At 42.7% G+C, this 21353-nt stretch overlaps 2 protein-coding genes across 3 annotated transcripts; both read right to left on the bottom strand.

The window, feature by feature from the left end:
* Positions 1 to 1754: 1754 nt before the first annotated feature.
* LOC137141862 (C->U-editing enzyme APOBEC-1-like) lies at positions 1755 to 7638 on the bottom strand. Its single transcript, XM_067530959.1, has 5 exons — positions 7561 to 7638; positions 6010 to 6037; positions 5314 to 5714; positions 4228 to 4346; positions 1755 to 2558 (listed from the first exon to the last, which is right to left on the bottom strand). The coding sequence occupies exons 1-5, from the start codon at positions 7580 to 7582 to the stop codon at positions 2448 to 2450; spliced, it is 681 nt and encodes a 226-aa protein (XP_067387060.1). The 5' UTR covers positions 7583 to 7638; the 3' UTR covers positions 1755 to 2447.
* A 5064-nt stretch (positions 7639 to 12702) lies between these two features.
* Positions 12703 to 17618, bottom strand: LOC137141857 (C->U-editing enzyme APOBEC-1-like). 2 transcript variants are annotated; one of them, XM_067530951.1, is made up of 5 exons: positions 17534 to 17618; positions 15521 to 15548; positions 14795 to 15192; positions 13713 to 13834; positions 12703 to 13474 (listed from the first exon to the last, which is right to left on the bottom strand). In XM_067530951.1, exons 1-5 carry the CDS (start codon positions 17553 to 17555, stop codon positions 13367 to 13369), a joined length of 678 nt encoding a protein of 225 aa, XP_067387052.1. In that variant the 5' UTR covers positions 17556 to 17618; the 3' UTR covers positions 12703 to 13366. The 2 variants fall into 2 exon arrangements, with proteins under 2 accessions (XP_067387052.1, XP_067387053.1); XM_067530952.1 differs by having other exon boundaries at positions 12703 to 13440; positions 13759 to 13834.
* Between the last annotated feature and the right edge of the window lie 3735 nt (positions 17619 to 21353).

Here is a 21353-nt window from a genome sequence, read left to right as displayed (position 1 = left end):
ATCTATAAAATCATGACTGATGTGGAGAAAGTAAATAAGGAAGTGTTATTCATGCCTTCTCATAATACAAAAACTAGGGATCACCAAATGAAATGAATAGGCAGCAGGTTTAAAACAAACAAAAGGAAGTATTTCTTCACACAGCGCATAGTCAATCTGTGAAACTCCTTGCCAGAGGACATTGTGCAGGCCAAGACTATAATGATGTTCAAAAAAGAAATAGATAAATTCATGGAGGATCAGTCCATCAACGGCTATTAGCCAGATGGTAGAGGTTGCTGTTTGCCAGAAGCTGGAAATGGGCAACAGGATGGAATCACTTGATAATTACCTGTTCTGTTCATTCCCTGTAAAGCACCTGGCATTGGCCACTATCGGAAGACAGGATATTGGGATAGATGGACCGTTGGCCTGACCCAGCATGGTCATTCTTATGTACTTATATCCTTATTGTCTAGTATAGCAACCTTGACCCACCCGGCCACATGTGTACATACTATACATATTTATATTTCATACATAAACACACAGAGAGGTGCACACAACTATACAGACATAGGCACACTTGCTGCTATAACCCTATGCAGCAAACACAAATACACATATAGCTGTAAACACCATTGTATATAAACACACATGCACAGACGCTCTCACACTAACACACTTGTAATCTCTTTCTGTCTCTTGAACACACACACCTACACGCAGACACACAGAGTACATTGTTATATCTCTGTGCCAGAAACCATGAGTTCTTTTGGCTATTTCTCCAGCCTCTTGCGCTATTTATTACATGTTGTTCTTTCAGTTCCTATTCCTGGTCACTGAAACTTCAGGGTTCAAAGGACACTGCATCCTTTTTGCTCAGCTTGTCTTATAAGCATCTGGGATGTAAGGGAGGTGAAATGAAAAATATATCAGACTTTGAGACAGGATTTCCTTAGGAGGCATCTTAGACACATAGAACTGGTCAACCACTGTAAAATAATGTGGAGCTTCGATAATCTCTAGTAAGGGATGGGAGAATATCCCCAAAACCTCAAGGAAGGTTTCATGGTGTGTATGTTTGTGTGCATGTGAGAGAGTGATAGACATTGTGAGATGTGGGGAGAGGCACACATGAACATATAGAAAAGGAGAAAGCGTACTTGAATCTTGTTGATTTTCCAGCCATAACATCATTGGCAACTCCAGTTTAAAACACGGGGCCCTACAGAACCTGTAGCTGCAACGGCTGGAAATGGAGATGCTCTGAGCCTTCTGCTCTTTTCTCCACATCACCTCCTGCTGAGTAAGGCCATGAATGGAATAACTGGGAGCTCCCTAAAACCAACATCTGTCAGCTGGGAGATATTAGAGTTACAATAGCAGGGAAGATTCTCTGCAAAGATTCGCTGTCCTTGCCCAGTGCTATATCTTCTCTGTATAAATCCATGAAAGTCTGTATATTTCTGAGGTTTATGGGATGAGAACAGCCTTCTATGATCTCACAAAAAAAGACAATATAGCAAGTATGATGACCAAGTGAGGGTCTAGAAGAAAATTATGGGCTTGAAAAGCTAATGTTTGGAATGTCAATTCATTTTAAGAGTGAAAAACTGGACTCTTCGTCCCCTTGTTTAATGAACTCTTACAGATGTTTGTGATGTCATACACTGGCCCATTCTTACGGTAGCACTGTCCAGGGTTTATTAAGGGGAACCATAGGAATTACATTTTGAAAATGTAAGAACAAACCAATCAACAAACAGAGGTAGCGCTTCCTTAGATTATAGATATTTTATTCAAATGTTATTTTCACAAATGACAGAAAGTAAAATCTAGAAATCTACCAAGAGAAACATAATTCAAAGAAATAACCCCATAGAATAAACCCTCACCACGGTCTCTATGTAAATGAATGAGTTTGTTCCTTATAAACAACTGACACAAAGCAAACCATGTAGCATTATGTTTATTTGGGGGAACCGTCAGTGGCTGCAGAATAAGCAAGATACTCCCGTGTTAATTGTGATGGAATAAACCCGTACACTGAGTCAAAGGTTTTAACGTGACCCAGTCGCTGCCCAACGTTAAACATTTAAACATGATTCATTTTTCAAAAGGCTACAAGCTGAAGCAATGGAAAGGAAATGGTTAAGAGTAACTAAATCTAATTGAAATGATTAAACATTCTAGTGTCTATCAGCTGTCCTATTTCAATATCCCTCCTGCATGCAGCTTATGCAAGAGTGCCCCACCAACTGAGAAAACACGCTGTGTTAGCAGAGCAGTGGCACTGGGACGCTGTTGCACCCATTCTGGCTGCTTCCTCTTCCCCTCCCCCAATTCCAGAGTTTCATCCTGGGTGATGTTTCCCATCAACTGGTTTCTGTTGCTTAGCTGGTTCACTACACTCCTGGCTTCCAGAGACTGGTTGGCTGCCCAGACCAGGATGTTGGCAGCTATCAGGGGTTGGCTGATGTGAGTGATTTTTTCCATTGCTCATTTTCTACACACAGTCTGAAAATTGGAGCCTGGTTTTCCTCAAGTGAAATCTCTAAGCAAGAGGGAATATTCTGGTGAGAAAAGCGAGAGCTGAAGTTAATTTCTTTTCTGGGGCTGGCAGGTTATCATTTGCACTCTAGACTCACTCTGGGATTTAATGGACATGGCAGGATCTCCCTGTAACTGCAACCACCTATAATGTTAATCTCTTCAAATTTCTTTCAGAACCAGGGCAAATTACAAAGGGGTTCCCAGACATATTTACTGGTCACAGGGACTCAGCGTTAGATCTGGTTGGGAGCATTCCAACTCAGTGGTTTTTCAGCAGAAAATGCTGATGAGCAAATCCAAATGTTTTATGGAAACATAACGGCTGTGAAGAAACTCTTGTTGGAAACGTTTCTCAGGTCCACCATAGGAAGAAAAATAAAAGTGGGGGGAAGACACGGATACACATATACACACCTCGGATATGAGAAACTCAGGTTCAAGCCCCTGCAATATCTCATTCAGAGCAGGGACTTGAATCTAGGGCCCAGACTACACCTAAAACTGTGAAAAATGTCATGCCTTGTGTGATGTACTTAGATCCACCACTGTGCATGCAGTGAGGCTGATGAAACAATTCTCCCATCGACATAGCTACTGCCTCTTGAGTGGATGGATTTAACACAGTAACAGAAAATCCCCTTCGGTCACTGTGTAGTGTCTACACTACAGAGCTACAGAGGCATGTCTGCAGTGCTGCATGTGCACTTCTGTATCGCTTGTAGTGTAGACATAGCCTGGGTATCCCAGAGGAGTGTGAGATTCCATACACACCGCGCTGGTGGCTCCTCTGGGGGTGCTCTTGCTCAGTCTCTTCCACCTCCTCTGTGTGGTTTTCACACAGAAACCGAAAAGGTCTCAGGTTTGTTCCGATATGGAATGAAAACACATCTTGGAATTTCCCATGGGATGGAAACTTCACTTATTGGCCGGCTCTACCCTTCATGCCTAGACTGTGTGTTACAGATCACCCTGCGACGGTGGTGATTTGGAAATGGGGGAGATTTCAGAGAAGCTCAGTGAAACTTTCAACGGCCCCATTATTGGTAGGTAATATATAACCCCCATCCAGACGCTGGCAAGGAAAAGGGTTAACCAGCTCTGGTTGGAAGATGGGAAGCCTGACAACAGTTTTGCTAGTGTAGATGGGCCCCGGGAGAAGGATGAACTGTCAAGGGTTGGAAGCTATGCCTGCAAGTGAGGGTCAGGAAGAAGGGTCTCTAGGAAGATGACCGGATCCGAGAGAGGAGAAGAAGAAGGGGTTTCTCTCTCGTGAACTTGTCTGGCCATGCTCTAGAAACTTGCTTTGTACTTTGGCTGAGGAAAGCATTGCTGGTTTTGTCCCTTACAGACATGGGACACTTTTAACATTTATGCTCTGTTTTGCAATAAAGCGAACCACAGAGCTGTTTAAACTCCACCAAGATGTGAAGAACCATTTTTCTCCTCCAACCAACCAGCCCTTTGATCTCCTCAGACACTGACAGTTTTCCATCAGACTCTTAGTATCCCCATGAGCTCATTTGGGAGTTACCATGTGTTACAGCTCAGCTGCAGGAGAGGGGCTCTCAGAATCAAGGAGAATTTCATGGAGGTCAAGGAAAAGTCCTGCTCAGAGGCTGGGTTCTACACGTGCCTGAGGATCATTTCTGGATGCAATTTCCCCCTCCTAAAAGGGGGAGTTCTACTGACCTGAAGGATGGACTGGAGTTCGAGAGAATACAGCATTATCCATGGAGCTAGGTGCCTGGGCCAGTAATCTTCATCTTTGTCCTCATCATCGACAAATGTTCTCCAACAGTAGCTATAAACTGGGGAAATGGAACTATTCAGTCATGTACTTAAGGAGACATCAGTGGACTCAGTATACTCAAAGGACCATCAACCCCAAGGGAGTAAGACTATTTTGATCCATGAATAGTGCTTCTGCTAGGTCACCCTTAGAAGGGACCAGCTGAGGATACTACAGCTTTTGGGCCTCATGTTCTCCTGACCTTTTCCACCTTTCTCTCCAGGGAAGGTCTCATTAAACCAGCCTTGCAAAATTTCACTTGCTTATACACATGGGACAAGTCATTTATCTTTTGAGGGGAGAGTAAAATGTCATCTGTTTCTTCATGCTTAGCAGCAGCAGCAGCAGCAGCACATTATCTGTGGGTGAGCTGATTTCACTCTGGGGCTAGATCAGAAGAAATCTGCAAAGACATCCCCCGCAATGTAAACACAATATTCTGTTCTCAAGTGAAATTGAAAGGTGGCAGATGGATGCACCGGGAAGGAGGCTGGTGTTCTCTGTCTAGGCCCTGAATGGAACATTAGAGACAGCAGCAGAGCCTTACCAGCTTCACCCATGCACACGGCTCGCCAGTGTGCCTCAGCTCTGAGCTCGGTAACAGTAAAAGGGACCTTGACTTTTGATAGGTCATTATAAATGAGACTTTAGTGATTTTTATCGGTACTGCTAGGAACTGCAAACACCAGCACAGTTCACATAGGTCAAAAAATGGCTGTCAGCTACTGGCTCTCAGTCACTGACACTCAGGGGAAGATTTGAAACCAGAAGCCTAAAGAGGGAAAGCTCTGTATCCAATTGCACTATCCCCCAAGACAGGAACCACTGACCTACGAGTGAAAAGATCCCATAGTCCATTCAAGAACCTCAATGGAGCCATCGGTGGCCACTGACCGGGGCTGAATTGGAACCAGTGACGTAAAGGGAAAAATGCCCCATGTCCCATCTCCATCCCATCCAGTCCCTGTAACTCCATAAGTCATTACCTGGGAGGTCCATGATACGGATGGTAACTCCGAGGTTCACCAGGCTCCGTAGACCCTGACGATTGTTTTCTTCTTTGTGCCAGTAGATCCGTGCTATATAAATAACTAAATTCACATTAGGCTGGTTCTTCAGGAAATCCCTGATCTCCTTGCAACAGTCCCCACAGGGACTCCAGGACATGTACCAGGTGATGGAGCAGTGGACAGAAGGATCAGATCCTTGCTTTTTAAAGACATCTTCCAGGAAGTGGATTTCAGCATGCTCCGTGGGGGTGTTATGGCAACATTTCTGCAAGGGCTTTCTGCTATTGCTCCATTTTATTTCATAAAGCAGGTAAGTCTCCTTTGGAAGGCCACTTGGGTCATAATTCTCCTTAAATGCCTCCTGGGATATCTTTCCCCTGAAATATGAGAGACATCCCAAGGAGTCACTAATTGTAGCTTCATCTTTAATAGCTTGCCAGTCCCAGCAAGGTAAAAATGAGAGAGATGGGGAAGAGGGTCAGGTAGATGGAAAGGGGAATTCACAGAAATGTAGAGGGAGACACAGAGAGCATGATGATGTGCAAAGGCAGGGGAGAAGCAGAGTTAAATCTGGTGTCACACTGATGAGCAGGGAGTGAGATCTGATTCTTTCCAGCTCCCACTTTGCCTGTTAATCTTGGGAGTATATGGGCATTGCACTTTCATTCTCACCTTTGTGTGATGCCTCTGGCTACATGACCTGTCAAAAAGAGAATAAAGTCACCTGGTGCACAAAGAGAAACAGAGGAACACAGAAAAACTGAGGTCCATTATTGCCTCCTCCCCAGAACCACGTGGCCTACCTTTGTTCATTCTCAATGGACAATTCCTAGTCAATACTGATGAGGAAAAAGCTCCCTGTTAAGGTGAAGTGTCCTGAGCAGAGCAGAAGTGACATGGGATCATCGTGGCCCCCCATATGGCTATTAATTTAACCATGTGTGTGTGAGGCAGAATGCCCATTGCTTGTTATGGAGCAGTGAAATAATAATTATAATTATAATACCTAGTATATGTGCAAAGGCTCATTAACATGAATCAGACTCAGTTCCCATTTATAACTGTAAGAGCCTACTAATATCCAAAACCCCTCTTTCTTTCCTTTCTTTTTATGTTAAATGTGGATTGGCTCTTTTACATATTTGAATATAATATTCATAATCATTAATTTCATTTTTAATGAGATTTTTCGGGAAATATATTTAGGTTATTTCTGCTCTGGAAAAAAAAAATAAGCGCCCCACGTTATTTGCATGGAAAACCTAAAAGGCAAAACTAGATAAACATAGCACAGGAACATTGAGAACAAACATTTAAAAATGTAGGACACATTTAAAACGTTCATTTCCTCCTAATCATTGGGAGTTAACGTTTCATAAAAAAACCTCATGTCCTTAAATTCCTTGATCAGCAGTTTTTTTTGTCCACCGTTTTCATGACACTTTACATTTTCAACTCAAATCCCAGAGCTCACACCAGGGCACTAGGGAATTTCAGAACACGCTCAGCCATGCACAAACACATACTCGGCAAGGGCCTGATCCAAAGCCCATTGAAAAAAGTGAAAAGATTCCCCTTGACTTCAATGGACTTTGGATCAGGCTCATAAAGTACACATATGAGCAGACATATGAGTGGAGGTTTTTGCAACAGTACAACTATTTAGTTACACTGGTGCAAGTTTTCTAATATAGATAAGCCCATAAAGATAGACAGAAATATATGCATCGACACACACAAAACTATTTGAAGAAACATGGGCACAATGGGATGTACTAATTAAAAAGAAAAGTCATTGCTTTAACTTTGATCAAATCAGTATGTATAGCTACTACAATTTGTAATCTAGATTGCCTCAGCTCTGCTGTTTTCTCTCACCTTTTGTCTTTGTAAGAAATACCTGTTTAGTACTGATGAAAGAAAACCATTTTACGGGCAGTGATTTTGTCTGTCTTTAATGACAGGTTAGTAACGAAACACTGTGTATTTATAAACACTATGTGAGACAAACAAACAAACCAGACGTATCTATCATATATACATATCTTATATACATGTATCCACAATAGTCATATAGATGCACATATATATATATACCTCTATATTCATATAGGCATGAGCACACATAAATGCACACATATACTGCATAGACATAGTAACACAGATATATTTATATACTTGCAAACGTGTAGACAAACATATGCACTACTGCTGCATCTTTACCTCCATTCCAGCCAGAAGCCATGGCTTTCTCTCACTATCGCCTCCAAGACTATCTTGTTTTATTGGTGCACTTTTCAGTTTCTATTCCTGAGAACAGAAAGCTAAGAGATTAGAGAAACCAGCCAGTGATTGGTGATTCAGCTCTGTGAGGTTAAGCTCTGAGTTATGTGGGGGATAGATCTCGGTACTGATCCAAAGTTGTTCTTAATAAAATTATTACAATGTGTTCTTGTCATGTTAAGTTGGTATAAAATTGCCTGCATCTTTACTAAATTTGAAGAATTACCTATAGGTACTTTTATATACATGGGACTAGGAGAATAATAGCTTCTCTATTGATATTTTCAGATGCTTATTTTATTAAATGAAATGTCAGGCTAATTAAAGAAACTCCCAGGAAATTTCTGCTTTCTCCCAGTAAGACACAGGCATGAAAAGCTGGAAGGGGACATCTCCCCCTTGTTAAGGAATGTGAAGATATTCTTTTTCTAGGCTGAGCCTTTTCTTTTAACCCTTCTCACTTTCTAGAGCAAAACATCAGCGTTAAGTTCACACAAGTAATTCCAGCAGTGTTCTTATCAAAAACCGATTCCATGCTTAAACCCTCTGAAGTCATCATGTCATTAAGAAGCCATGTGACTAAAGCAGTGTAAGTCACATCCCTGAAAGGGCATCAAGAGAGACAGTTGTGGAAACGTGCCCCCCTCCATTTCTTGTTACTCTAGACTATTACATTTAGTAATTTTGGAAATAAATGTAACTTGTTGTTCACCAACTTGAAACAGCCCTTTCACCTCGCAGTGACACATTGCAGTTACCACGGGCACCCATGGGTGTGGCAGGAATGGAAGGGAGATGGGTAATATTCAGTGCAGGGAAGACATATATCCTTTGCCACAATACTGGCATTGCTTGCTGCATGGTAAGGCAGCCCAGCCACAGAACTGCCCTTGAAATCCACCCGCACTCCCCAGAACACGCAGAGAGGAGACATCCTGCAGAGGGCACTTTTCAGCTGAGCAGAGACTCTGTGATCTATAACTGGGGCAGGGATCCTCCAGCAGCCTCTAGGGAGGTTTCTTTGTACGACAGAAGGATACTCATGGATAGGGAGAAGAGAAAGGATTTCACTTGAAACCTGTGGTCTGTTTTTTCAGCCACAGCTTTGTTTCCCTTGACACTCATCTCTGTGCAGCATGGCGGGTGACAACGGGAATAGGAGTAGTCTCCTGGAGAAAACCCAGTTCCTGGTCCCTGGCATCAGCACAGTCACTGGTGACTGATACCATCCTGGGCTTCTAAAGGGAAATATTTCAGAATCATCCTCAGAGAAACACCTTCCCCAACATCCATACCCGGTTCTGAGTGATCTGTTTCCACAGCTGATCTATAATACAGTCTGCGCCTGATGACTTCATGACACTTCTGAATGTTTCATGGAGTCTCCTCTAAATTCTCCCCTTGTTCTGAGTGACTCAGTTCCATAGCTGAGCTAGAACAAACAGGCAAGTCCACTGGAGTTACACTTGAATAGCAAAGTTAACTGGTGAAAATATGGAACCAACACCTACCAACACCCACCAACCCAACCTACCAACACCAACCAACACCCACACTATCCTTGATCTTTCTTTTTTGTCTGACATATTTGAAGAACCCCTTCTGTTAATCCTCTGCACTAATTACACTGTAGCTACAATAGCCATGAAGCATAACTTTGTTGCAGTGACATTTGTTACTGTGAACAATACATGCACTTATCATATGATTCCGTTACTTGAAGAATAGCCATTTAAGGCCCATATATGTCAGTAGTGTGTGTTTTAGTGCCGTTACAGTGTGCTGGCAATGAATCTATATATGTTATTTTTACATTTTACAAGTTATCTCGCTACACTTATCTTTGCTCCAGTGATTATAGCCAGAAAGAAATTACGATTTTATTACTATTTAATTATAAATAATGAGTTAATCCCCACTTACAGAAACAGCTATAAAAGAACATTATAATTAAATGTGAAACAGTATGGTAATTCTCAGCTTTTAGTGTCTCTGAATATTAATTCAATTCACTGTTAAATTTCACACTAGAAAATTAAGTCATACAAATTAAACCTAACAGAGTCAGTAAAAACCACTGCAAATGCTTTTCAATGCGTATTCACAACAAAGTTTGGCTGACTCATGAGGAAGTCTTTCACACCCCTCTCCTCCACCCACATTTTCCTCTTACTTATCCCTGTTTTACACTAGTGTAAATCTATGGACTTCAGTGGAGTTATTCCTGATTTACATTGGTGGAAGTGAGAGAAGAATGGGACCAATGATGTCCAGTGCATTTGCAGACATACACATATATAACTACAGACCCGCCCAACCACGGGTGTAGATACTATGCATATTTATATTTCATACACAAACACACAGAGGTGCACACAACTATACAGACACAAACACATGCACTGCTATAATCCTATGCAACAAACAACATAACTGTAAACAACACTATATATAAACACACTGCAGCGGGGTCTACAAGCCCCATACTGAGCAGAGGGAGTAGGGGGAGGGAAGCTTCTCTTGCCTACCTGCAAGCAGCCTGACCACAACCCCACACGCTGCCACAACTGTCAATCATGGAGGCAGGTACTCACAGCTGCAACCAATAGGGGAAAAAAGGCCTGCTATAAAAGGAGAGCACAAAAGAAAAGCCTTCCTTTAAGGAAGGGAGATAGAAGGGCTTGTGAAAGTGAAGGGGGTAACAAAACACTTCTGCACCAGGCTATCTCCACAAACACAGCCCAAAGAGTTTGAAGCAGACCATTCAGCCTATTTAGAGGCCAGAGGCCAAGAACTATCCTGACCAGGGGCTAACCAAAGAAAGCCAGTTGGGGCAGTAGAGACCCCTCACAAGACCACAGCAAGGACCAGTAACACGCCCAGAAGCACACCAACACACATATAATCTGTCTCTCTCACACACGTGTGCATTGCTATCTGTCTTTGTGCCAGAAGCCAGGCATCCTTTTGGCTCTCTCTCCAACCTCTGGGACTGTTTATTAAATACTGTGCTTTTAGTTCCTATTCCTGGTCGCTGAAATGTCAGGGCTCAAAGGGCACTGCCTCCTTTCTACCCAGTGTGTTTTCTGGGATGAAACGAAGTGAAAAGAGAAATATAGCAAACTTCTCTACAGAGATGTCTTAGGAGGCACCGTGGACACACAAAGGGCACTGGTCAGCTGCTCGAAAAACTGCAGGGACTTTAATGATCTCTAGTTAGAGTTGAGGGACTCTCCCAAAAATCTCTAGGCAGCTCGTGTGTGTGATGGGGGGGAAGGGGCACATTGCAGGGATTGAAAAGAGAGGGAGAAGGGGTAAAGGAGACAGAGGGGGGAGAGAGGCACACACAGACATACAACCAGAGAAAAGTTTCACTTGGATCTTGTAGTTTGTTTTCCAGCCATAGCTTCCAAGGCAAATCCACTTCAAACACTGGGCCTTAGAGCGTCTGTAGCTGCAACAGCTGGAAATGGAGATGCTCTTGTAGGCCGAGAGCAACTTATTTGCCTTGTTACCAGTATTCAGGAGGCAAAAGAAATTGTAACATCCTGGAACTCTGTTGCTATAATTAGGTTTTCATGTGTTTGGGAACATTCTGCTTGTAACATCTCACAGTTCAGTTTGCATTTTGCCTGTAACATCTCACAGTTCAGTCTGCCGTTTAGAAATATTTTGAGGCCTTTTGTTACACAAGCCCCTGTCTGGCCCATATCTAAGAACATTGTCTGTGAATGTGCTTTGTTATTCTATGTCAGTGGAATAATCCATATGGATGGCTAATTTCACTTTAGCATTTTTAGGATTGTAATTTTACTCCCCTCTTTTTCTGAAAGTATATGTCATTTAGTTGGAATGTAGTTTTAATTGGAAGTTGTAATTTGTGTTTTAAGTTTGTTTTTCTTTGAAGTGGAAGTTAGTTAGCGTAACTGAAGAATGAATGGTGTGTGTAATAATAAAGTAAAAAGGCAGCAACTCTAAGTCTCCCTAATAACAAAAAGGAGGGAAGCAAGACTTCGTTGTAACAACTTTTATGATCCAGGGGACCAAAAAATGCAGAACAAGATAACCCCAAGTCCAGAGGAAATAGGACAGCTGATAGACACTAGAACAGGAACAAGACAGGAACAAGACAAAGACAGGAACAAGACAAAGTCTGAGAGAGAACACAGAAATGGCCATGCTTGCAACAACAGACAGATGATTGATGAAAGTAGCATGACACAGCAAGACCCATAAATCTGTATGGGGATGGAGCTCTATAAAACGGGGTGAAGACATGGAGACTTTGGGTTCATTCTGCAAACATCTCGGAGTATCAGATTCCTGACCGACAGAGCCCGGTGTTCAGCCCACCTGGCCAGTGGGCTGCCTCGAGCAACTCATTGGCTGATAATTATACTCTGCGTGCAGAATATTTGTGTGTGTGTGTGTGTGTATGTAGGCTATTGCTTTTTGAAACTTCTGATTTCACAATAAACACAGTGTATTGCCTTGTCCCCCTGAATAAGATCCTGCTGCTTATTTCATTCCTAAGTGTAACACTCTGACTCTCCTGCTCTTTTCTCCAAATCACCTCCTGCTGGGAAAAGCCAGGAATGGAATAACTGGGAGCTCCCTAACCCCAGCATCTGTCTAGTGGGAGATGCTAGGGTTACAATAGCTGGGAAGATTCTCTGCAAAGATTTGCTGTCCTTGCCCAGTGCTGTATCTTCTTTATATAAATGCATGTTAAAGTCTGCATATATCTGATGTTCGTGGGATGAGACCAGCCTTCCGTGATCTTTGAAAAAAAGGCAATAGAGGGAGCATGAGGATCAGATGAGGCCCTAGAGGAAAATTATGGGCTTGAAAAGTTAATGTTTGGAATGTCAATTCATTTTAAGAATGCAAACTGGACTCTTCCTCCCCTCACTTAATGAACACTTGAACTTAGTTTGTGATGTCATACGTTGGCCCATTCTTACGGTAGCACTGTCCAGGGTTTATTAAGGGGAACCATAGGAATTACATTTTGAAAATGTAAGAACAAACCAATCAACAAAGAGAGGTAACGCATCCTTAGATTATAGATTTTTTATTCAAATGTTATTTTCACAAATGACACAGAAAGTAAAATCTAGAAATCTACCAAGAGAAACATAATTTTAAAAAATAACCCCATAGAATAAACCCTCACCACGGTCTCTATGTAAATGAATAATGAGTTAGTTCCTTATAAACAACTGACACAAAGCAAACCATGTAGCATTATGTTTATTTGGGGGAACCGTCAGTGGCTGCAGAATAAGCAAGATACTCCCGTGTTAATTGTGATGGAATAAACCCGTACACTGAGTCAAAGGTTTTAACGTGACCCAGTCGCTGCCCAACGTTAAACATTTAAACATGATTCATTTTTCAAAAGGCTACAAGCTGAAGCAATGGAAAGGAAATGGTTAAGAGTAACTAAATCTAATTGAAATGATTAAACATTCTAGTGTCTATCAGCTGTCCTATTTCAATATCCCTCCTGCATGCAGCTTATGCAAGAGTGCCCCACCAACTGAGAAAACACGCTGTGTTAGCAGAGCAGTGGCACTGGGACGTTGTTGCACCCATTCTGGCTGCTTCCTCTTCCCCTCCCCCAATTCCAGAGTTTCATCCTGGGTGATGTTTCCCATCAACTGGTTTCTGTTGCTTAGCTGGTTCAATACACTCCTGGCTTCCAGAGACTGGTTGGCTGCCCAGGCCAGGATGTTGGCAGCTATCAGGGGTTGGCTGATGTGAGTGATTTTTTCCATTGCTCATCTTCTACACACAGGCTGAAAACTGGAGTCTGGAATTCAGTTGAAATCTCTAAGCAAGAGGGAATGTTCTGGTGAGAAAAGCAAGAGCTGAAGTTAATTTCTTTTCTGGGGCTGGCAGCTTTTCATTTGTACTCTAGATTCACTCTGGGATTTAATGGACATGGCAGGATCTCCCTGTAATTGCAACCATCTATAATGTTAATCTCTTCAAATCTCTTTCAGAACCAGGGCAAATTACAAAGGGGTTCTACACGTGCCTGAGGATCATTTCTGGATGCAATTTCCCCCTCCTAAAGTTCTACTGACCTGAAGGATGGACTGGAGTTCGAGAGAATATAGCATTATCCATGGAGCTAGGTGCCTGGGCCAGTAATCATCTTCATCTTTGTCCTCATCATCGACAAATGTTCTCCAACAGTAGCTATAAACTGGGGAAATGGAACTATTCAGTCATGTACTTAAGGAGACATCAGTGGACTCAGTATACTCAAAGGTCCATCAACCTCAAGGGAGCAAGACTATTTTGATCCATGAATAGTGCTTCTGCTAGGTCACCCTTAGAAGGGACCAGCTGAGGATACTACAGCTTTTGGGCCTCATGTTCTCCTGACCTTTTCCACCTTTCTCTCCAGGAAAGGTCTCATTAAACCAGTCTTGCAAAATTTCACTTGCTTATACACATGGGACAAGTCATTTATCTTTTGAGGGGAGAGTAAAATGTCATCTGTTTCTTCATGCTTAGCAGCAGCAGCAGCACATTATCTGTGGGTGAGCTGATTTCACTCTGGGGCTAGATCAGAAGAAATCTGCAAAGACATCCCCCTCAATGTAAACACAATATTCTGTTCTCAAGTGAAATTGAAAGGTGGCAGATGGATGCACTGGGAAGGAGGCTGGTGTTCTCTGTCTAGGCCCTGAATGGAACATTAGAGACAGCGGCAGAACCTTACCAGCTTCACCCATGCACATGGCTCGCCAGTGTGCCTCAGCTCTGAGCTCGGTAACAGTAAAAGGGGCCTTGACTTTTGAGAGGTCATTATAAATGAGACTTTAGTGATTTTTATCGGTACTGCTAGGAACTGCAAACACCAGCACAGTTCACGTAGGTCAAAAAATGGCTGTCAGCTACTGGCTCTCAGTCACTGACACTCAGGGGAAGATTTGAAACTAGAAGCCTAAAGAGGGAAAGCTCTGTATCCAGTTGCACTATCCCCCAAGACAGGAACCACTGACCTACGAGTGAAAAGATCCCATAGTCCATTCAAGAACCTCAATGGAGCCATCGGTGGCCACTGACCGGGGCTGAATTGGAACCAGTGACGTAGAGGAAAAATGCCCCATGTCCCATCTCCATCCCATCCAGTCCCTGTAACTCCATAAGTCATTACCTGGGAGGTCCATGATACGGATGGTAACTCCGAGGTTCACCAGGCTCCGTAGACCCTGACGATTCTTTTCATCTTTGTGCCAGTAGATCCGTGCTATATAAATAACTAAATTCACATTAGGCTGGTTCTTCAGGAAATCCCTGATCTCCTTGCAACAGTCCCCACAGGGACTCCAGGACATGTACCAGGTGATGGAGCAGTGGACAGAAGGATCAGATCCTTGCGCCTCGAAGACATCCAGGAAGTGCATTTCAGCATGATGCGTGCGAGTGCTATGGCAACATTTCTTCCAGGGCCTTCTGTTATTGCTCCACTTGATTTCATAGAGCAGGTATTGCACCTTTCGAAGGACACTTGGGTTATAACTGTCTATAAATGTATCCTGAAGTATCTTCCCCCTAAAATATGAGAGAGATCCCAAGAAGTCACTGACTGTAGATTTATATCTTGCCTGTATATAGCTTGACTGTAGCTTTAATAGCTTGCCAGTCCCAGCAAGATAAAAATGAGACGGATGGGGAGAAGCGACAGATAGATGGAAATGGGAACTCACAGAAGGATAGAGGGAGACTCAGATAGAGTGATGGGAGAAACGACAGAGACTCAGGGAAGGAGAGTTAAATCTGGTATCACACTGATCAGAGGGGAGTGAGATCTGACTCTTCCCAGCTCCCACTATGTCTGTAGATCTTGTGGAGTATGTAGATATGGTGCTTTCATGCTCACCCCTGCGTGATGCCTCTGGATACATGATCTGTGGGAAAGAGAATAGAGTCACCTGGTGCACAAAGGGAAACGTAAAGGAAGAAAGAAAATGTTTGGCCTCCGAATGCATCCTCCCTGGGACCACGTGACCTACAATTGTTCATTCACAATGGTCAATTCCTATTCAATGCTGCTGTGGAAAGCAACTCCCTGCTAATGTGCAGTATCCTGAGGATAGTGGAGGTAATAAGGGAGCATCCTGGCCCCCCAGTTGGTTATTAATTTTAACATGTCTGCATGAGGGAGAATGCCCATTATTTGCTATGGAACAGGGAAATAACAACAACAATAATAATATCTAGGACATGATCTAAAGCTCATTAAAATCAATCAGACTCAGGCCCTCTATTCCTATTTATTTCTATAAGATCCTACCAATGTCCAAAGAACTGTTCTTTCATTTCTTTTTATTTTATTTTACTTTAAATGTGGATTTCCCATTAATACATTTTAAAGAAAATGTTATAATCATTATTGATTTAATTTTTTAAAGTTGTAATTTCTCAGATGTATTTATGTTATTTCTGTTTTGGAAAAAAATTACAGTCCCTTGTTATTTTCTTGAAGAACCCCGAGAAAACAAAACTGGATAAACATAGCACAGGAACATTGAGAACAAACTTTTTAAAATGTAGGACACATTTAAAATGTTCATTTTAACCTAAGCACCAGGAGTTAACAGTTAGTAACAGCATCTTTGTGTCTTTGAAATTCCTACATCAATGCTTTTTTCAGACACTATTCTCATGCCACCACCATTTTCAACTCAAACCTGAAAGCCAACACCGGGACAGGTAGGGAATTTTAATGCATGCTGAGACATGCACAAACACATACTCTGCAAGATCCTGGGCCAAAATCTATTGAAATAAGTGAAAAGACTCCCCTTAATTTCCATGGAATTTGATTCAATCCATGCTTAATTTGTAATGAAAGAGGTGCTGGGGCTCAGACCTGGAAATTAAGCACTGGGTGGCTGGAAAGCAGTGGCATTGGTTCAGTCCATAAAGAACATAGATGTTTGCAGTGCTGTTGTAGCCATGTTGGTCCCAGGACATGAGCGAGACAAGGGTGGGTGAGGTAACATCTTTTATTGGACCATCTTCCGCTGGTAGAAGGGACAAGTTTTCCAGCTACACAGAGCACACGAATAGATGTGTTAATTGCCCACTTCACCTGAAATGGTCTCTTGCAACATGTGTTTATTCATTATGCTAAACAATCTGTCCCACCTTCTATTTAGCTGTGGCACTCTGAATCTGGTACCTTTCCTGACCCGAAGAAGAGCTCTGTGTAGCTCAAAAGCTTGTCTCTCTCACCAACAGAAGCTTGTCCAATCAAAGATATCGCCTCACCCACCTTGTCTCTCACATATACATAGATACAGGGCTGGGGTTTTTACATCAGTGTAATTATTTAGAGTTAATACTGTAACTCTGTAGTGTAATATTTAGTTACACTAGGGCACGTTTTCAAATACAGACACATACAAACACATAGGCCTAGACACAGAAAAATCTGAACTGTTTGAGGAAAGAGGGAACCAATGGGCTATACTAATAAAAAACAAATCATTGTTTTAACTTAGATCAAACCAGTATATATATATATATCTACTACAAGTTAATACAGTCTACTACAGCTTCATACTCTGCTGCACACGCTGACCATTTGTATTCTTTTAGTACTTATGTAAGAAAATCATCTTACTGTCAGTGATTTTGTTTATCTTTACTAAGTTAGAAACTAAAATCACTTTACATGTAAAACACACTCACAGAGATAAACAGACTGGAGCTCGCTACCATATATGCATATCTTATATACAGAGATCCACAGTAACCATACAGATATTCACCCATAAAGTCAGATAGACATTAAAACACATAAATGCACTCATATACTGCATACACACACACACACGTATACTTGCAAACACATACACACACATATACACTAATGCTGCAGCATTACCTCCGTCCCAACCAGCAGCCATGGCTTTCTCTCACAATCTAGTACAGCCTCCGACAAGACTATTTGTTTTGCTGCTGGTGCATTTGCTCCCTTTCAGTTTCTATTCCTCAGAACAGAAACCTAAAAGCTCTTTGCAAATGGGAGACTCCCTAGTGACCTGACAGCGTGGAAGCCAGTTGAGTTGTACCCAGCCACTGATTGGTGACTCAGCTCTGAGAGGACAGGCTCACAGTATAGTTACAAGTAAAATTATTAAACTGTTATCTTATGTTAGGTCATTACAGATTTGCTTGCACCTTTGCTAAATGTAAAGAACTACTTTGATACGTGTGGGGCATGGAGAATAATTGCTTCTATATCGATATTTTTAGTTGCTTGTTTTAGTAAATGAAGTGGTCAGGCTAATTAAAGAAACCAGGAAATTTCTGCTTTCTCCCAGTCAGACACAGGCACGAAAAGCTGGAAGAGGAGACGTCTCCCCTTGTTAAGGAATGCGAAGACATTCTTTTTCCTATGCTCTCAAAGACAAGTGATGCACACAGCACCTGACCACAAAAACTGAGTCAGAAGCTTTGACTTTTAACCCTTCTCTGCGTCTAGAACAAAACAGCAATGTTAAGCTCACACAAAGAATCCCAGCAGCATTCGTGTTAAAATGGACACCTTTTATACAAATTCTGAAGTCTTCATGTAACTTTAAGGAAAACCATGATTAGAAAAGGGGCGTCACCTTTCTGAAGGGGCATTGAGAGAGACAATAATTAAGAGGTGGGCCCCTCCATTTCTTGTTTCTCTAGATTAGGAAATGTAATAGTTTTTGGAATAAATGTACTTGTTGCTCACCAGCTGGAAACAGCCCTTTCACCTCACAGCGCCACATTGCAGTTACCGCGGGCACCCGTTGGTGTGGCTGGAACGGAAGGGAGATGGGTAATATTCAGTGCACCTTTCTGCCACAATACTGGCATTGCTTCCTGCATGGTAAGGCAGCCTAGGCCCAGACCTGCCCTTGAAATTCTCTTCGCCTCCCCCTCCCCCCAGAGAGGAGTCTCTGGGGGCACCATAGAGGGCATTTGTACAGAGAGCACCCCACAGAAGGCACTTGTCAGCCGGCCTAGGCAACTGAGCAGAGACTCTGTGATCTGTAACTGGGGCCGGGATCCGCCAGCAGCCTCTACGGAGGTTTCTTATTATGATATTCATGTTATGGGTGGGAGAAGGGAGAGAATTTCACTTGAAACCCGTGGTTTGTTTTTTTCAGCCCCAGCCTTGTTCCCCTCGATACTCATCTCTCAGGCTCATGGAGCATGGCAACAGGCAGGCCCACCAACAGCAAATCCGGGCCCCAGAGCGGAACAGTGCATGGCCGCCCTGGAAAGGGATGGCTGAGCGGCTTCCGCCGGAAGTTTTTACTTCTTTATGATGTGCCATGCAGTTTCCCAGGTGGCTGAGGAGGTGGCGGGATCTGCTACTCAGCTTCCCCAGTCGCTTGGCCACACCAGGGGGATTACTGATGAACCCGGGAAGCTGTGTAGTGTGGGAGGCCCAGTGCCATTTGAGTTGCTTGACCACTGTCCTAAAGGCTTAGCACAGCCTCAGCCGCTTGCTTGGCTATTCCGACCCCTGTAGCAGGACATCTTCCAGTTGGCAGAGATGAATAGGACTCCGGAGTAACCGTGCAGAGGTCTCAGTTTCTGCATAGCCCGGCACATAACAAGATGAAATACACAACGTGTGTGCTTGCAGCTGCACTGAGAGAACGGTGATAGGAACAAGTTATCCTTGAGCGTCCGGGGGTACGCTTTCTCACTGCCCAGGGGCGTGTTTTCACACCGCCCCTCCTCTCACCAGATGTTGTTTTGATGACCCCAGTTGTCATGGTGAGACTGGAATGCAGTCAAGGGTAAGAACCCAGTGTAGATAATGAGTAGAGAGGTAATTAGGTAAAAGCTGTTTATGGAGGGTATGAGCAGTCACCACTTAGACAAAGGGGCACACTCCATCAACGCCCGACTCTGAGAGAGGTGCTACCGGTTGGACCAGAGGGATCCACTGACTCCCTGGTGGGGCCCCTGAAGAAAGCCGTTCCTGTATACAGTAAAGACAATCTTCTCTGCTCCTTCCTCCATGGAGCTATATTGCATTGATCTTCCTAGGATGGAGACACCACCATTGTAGCTATTTTTGGATACATACACCTACCATCAAATCCTCTGCACTAATTACACTGTAGCTACACTAGCCATGAAAAAAAAACTTTGCTATAGTGACATTTGTTACAGTGAACAATACACGCGCTTATCAAATGATTCTGTTACTTGAAAGATACTAAATTCAAGGCCCATTTATGTCAGTAGCATGTATTTTATAGTATCTGTGTTGTGCTGGCACTGAATTTATAGATGTTATCTGTACATTTTACAGGTTACCTCTCTACACTTAACTTCGCTTCAGTGGTTATGGCCAGAAAGAAATTCAGATATTACTATTTAGTAAACGTCATTCACTACTTACAGAAACAGCTATAAAATAACATTATTAGAATTAAATGGGAAACAGTATGGAAATTCTCTTCTCTCTCTCTCTCTCACACACACACACACACACACACACACACACACACACACACACACACACACACACACACACACACACACACACACACACACACACACACACACACACACACGTTTAGTTGACTCCCAAGGGAGTGTTTTTCTCTCTCGCACACAGACACCACTGTTATCTGTCTTTGCCCCAGAAGTCATGAGGTCCTCTCGTGATCTCTTCAGGCTTTGGGATTGTGGGATGATTTTATTAAATGTCGTTCTTTCTGTTTCTATTCCTGGTCACTGAAACTTCAGGGATCAAAGGGAACTACCTCATTTCTGCCCAGTGCGTCATCTGGGATGTAAGGGAAGTGAAATGAGAAATATATCAGAGCTCTACACAAGGACTTCTGAGGAGGCATATTAGACACACAGAGGGCACAATTTATGAGCTTAAAAAATGGTGTGGAGCCTTTATGGTCTCTAGTTAGGGATGGGGGAATCTCCCAAAATTCTCATGGGTGTGTGTAACTGAGTGAGTGACAGAGATATTGTAGGGACTGAAAAGAGAGGAACCAGGGATAAAGGAGACAGAGAGTGGAGAGAGATACAGACGGACGTATAGAGGGGACAAATGTCACTTGGAACTCGTACTTTGTTTTTTCCAGTCCTAGTTTCCTTGGCAAATCCACTTCAAAACACCGGGCTCTACAGCATCTATAGTTGCAAGAGCTGGAAATGGAGATGCTCTGAGTCTCCTACTTTTTTCTCCACATCACCTCCTGCTGGGAGAAGCCAGGGATGGAATAACTGGGAGCTCCCTAACCCCAGCATCTCTCTGCTGGGAGATGCTAGGGTTACAATAGCTGGAAAGATTCTCTGCAACAATTTGCTGTCCTTGTATACTGCCATATCTTCTTTGTATAAATGATTGTAAATGTCTGTATATATATGAAGTTCTTGTTTGTAGGATGATATCAGCCTTCCATGATCTCACAAAGGAACAGAATATATGGAATATGAAGACCAGGGGAAAGCCTAGAGGAAAATTATACACTGGTAAAGCCAATTTCTGGAATTTCAATTCATTTTAAGAACTGCCCCCAACACTTAATCAACTCTTAGAACAATTTGTGATGTCATGTGTTGGACCATTCTTATGGTGGCCCTGACCAGAGATTATGATGGGGTATCACATGAATTACATTTTGAAAATGTAAAATCAAACAAACAAAGGCAATGTTTCCTTTAGGTAATTTATTCAACTCTTA

This window comes from Emydura macquarii, unplaced genomic scaffold (genome assembly GCF_026122565.2).
Source record: "Emydura macquarii macquarii isolate MOO-44397 ecotype Brisbane River unplaced genomic scaffold, CSIRO-AGI_Emac_v2 contig_3122, whole genome shotgun sequence".
In the NCBI taxonomy this organism is placed as follows: Eukaryota; Metazoa; Chordata; order Testudines; family Chelidae; genus Emydura; species Emydura macquarii.
Note: the sequence above shows the minus strand (reverse complement) of the source record. Positions and strands in the feature narration are given on the sequence as shown.

Coding starts and splice junctions, on each gene's coding strand:
- LOC137141862 (XM_067530959.1), bottom strand. CDS start 7,582: ATGGCTTCTGGCTGGAATGGAG. Junction 6,038..7,560: donor GGCTTCTGGCTGGAATGGAG/GTAAAGATGCAG, acceptor TCTTTTTGACAG/GTCATGTAGCCAGAGGCATC. Junction 2,559..4,227: donor AACTCCAGTCCATCCTTCAG/GTCAGTAGAACT, acceptor TTTTCTCACCAG/AATATTCCCTCTTGCTTAGA.
- LOC137141857 (XM_067530951.1), bottom strand. CDS start 17,555: ATGGCTGCTGGTTGGGACGGAG. Junction 13,835..14,794: donor CCGTATCATGGACCTCCCAG/GTAATGACTTAT, acceptor CCATTTCCCCAG/TTTATAGCTACTGTTGGAGA. Junction 13,475..13,712: donor AACTCCAGTCCATCCTTCAG/GTCAGTAGAACT, acceptor TTTTCTCACCAG/AACATTCCCTCTTGCTTAGA.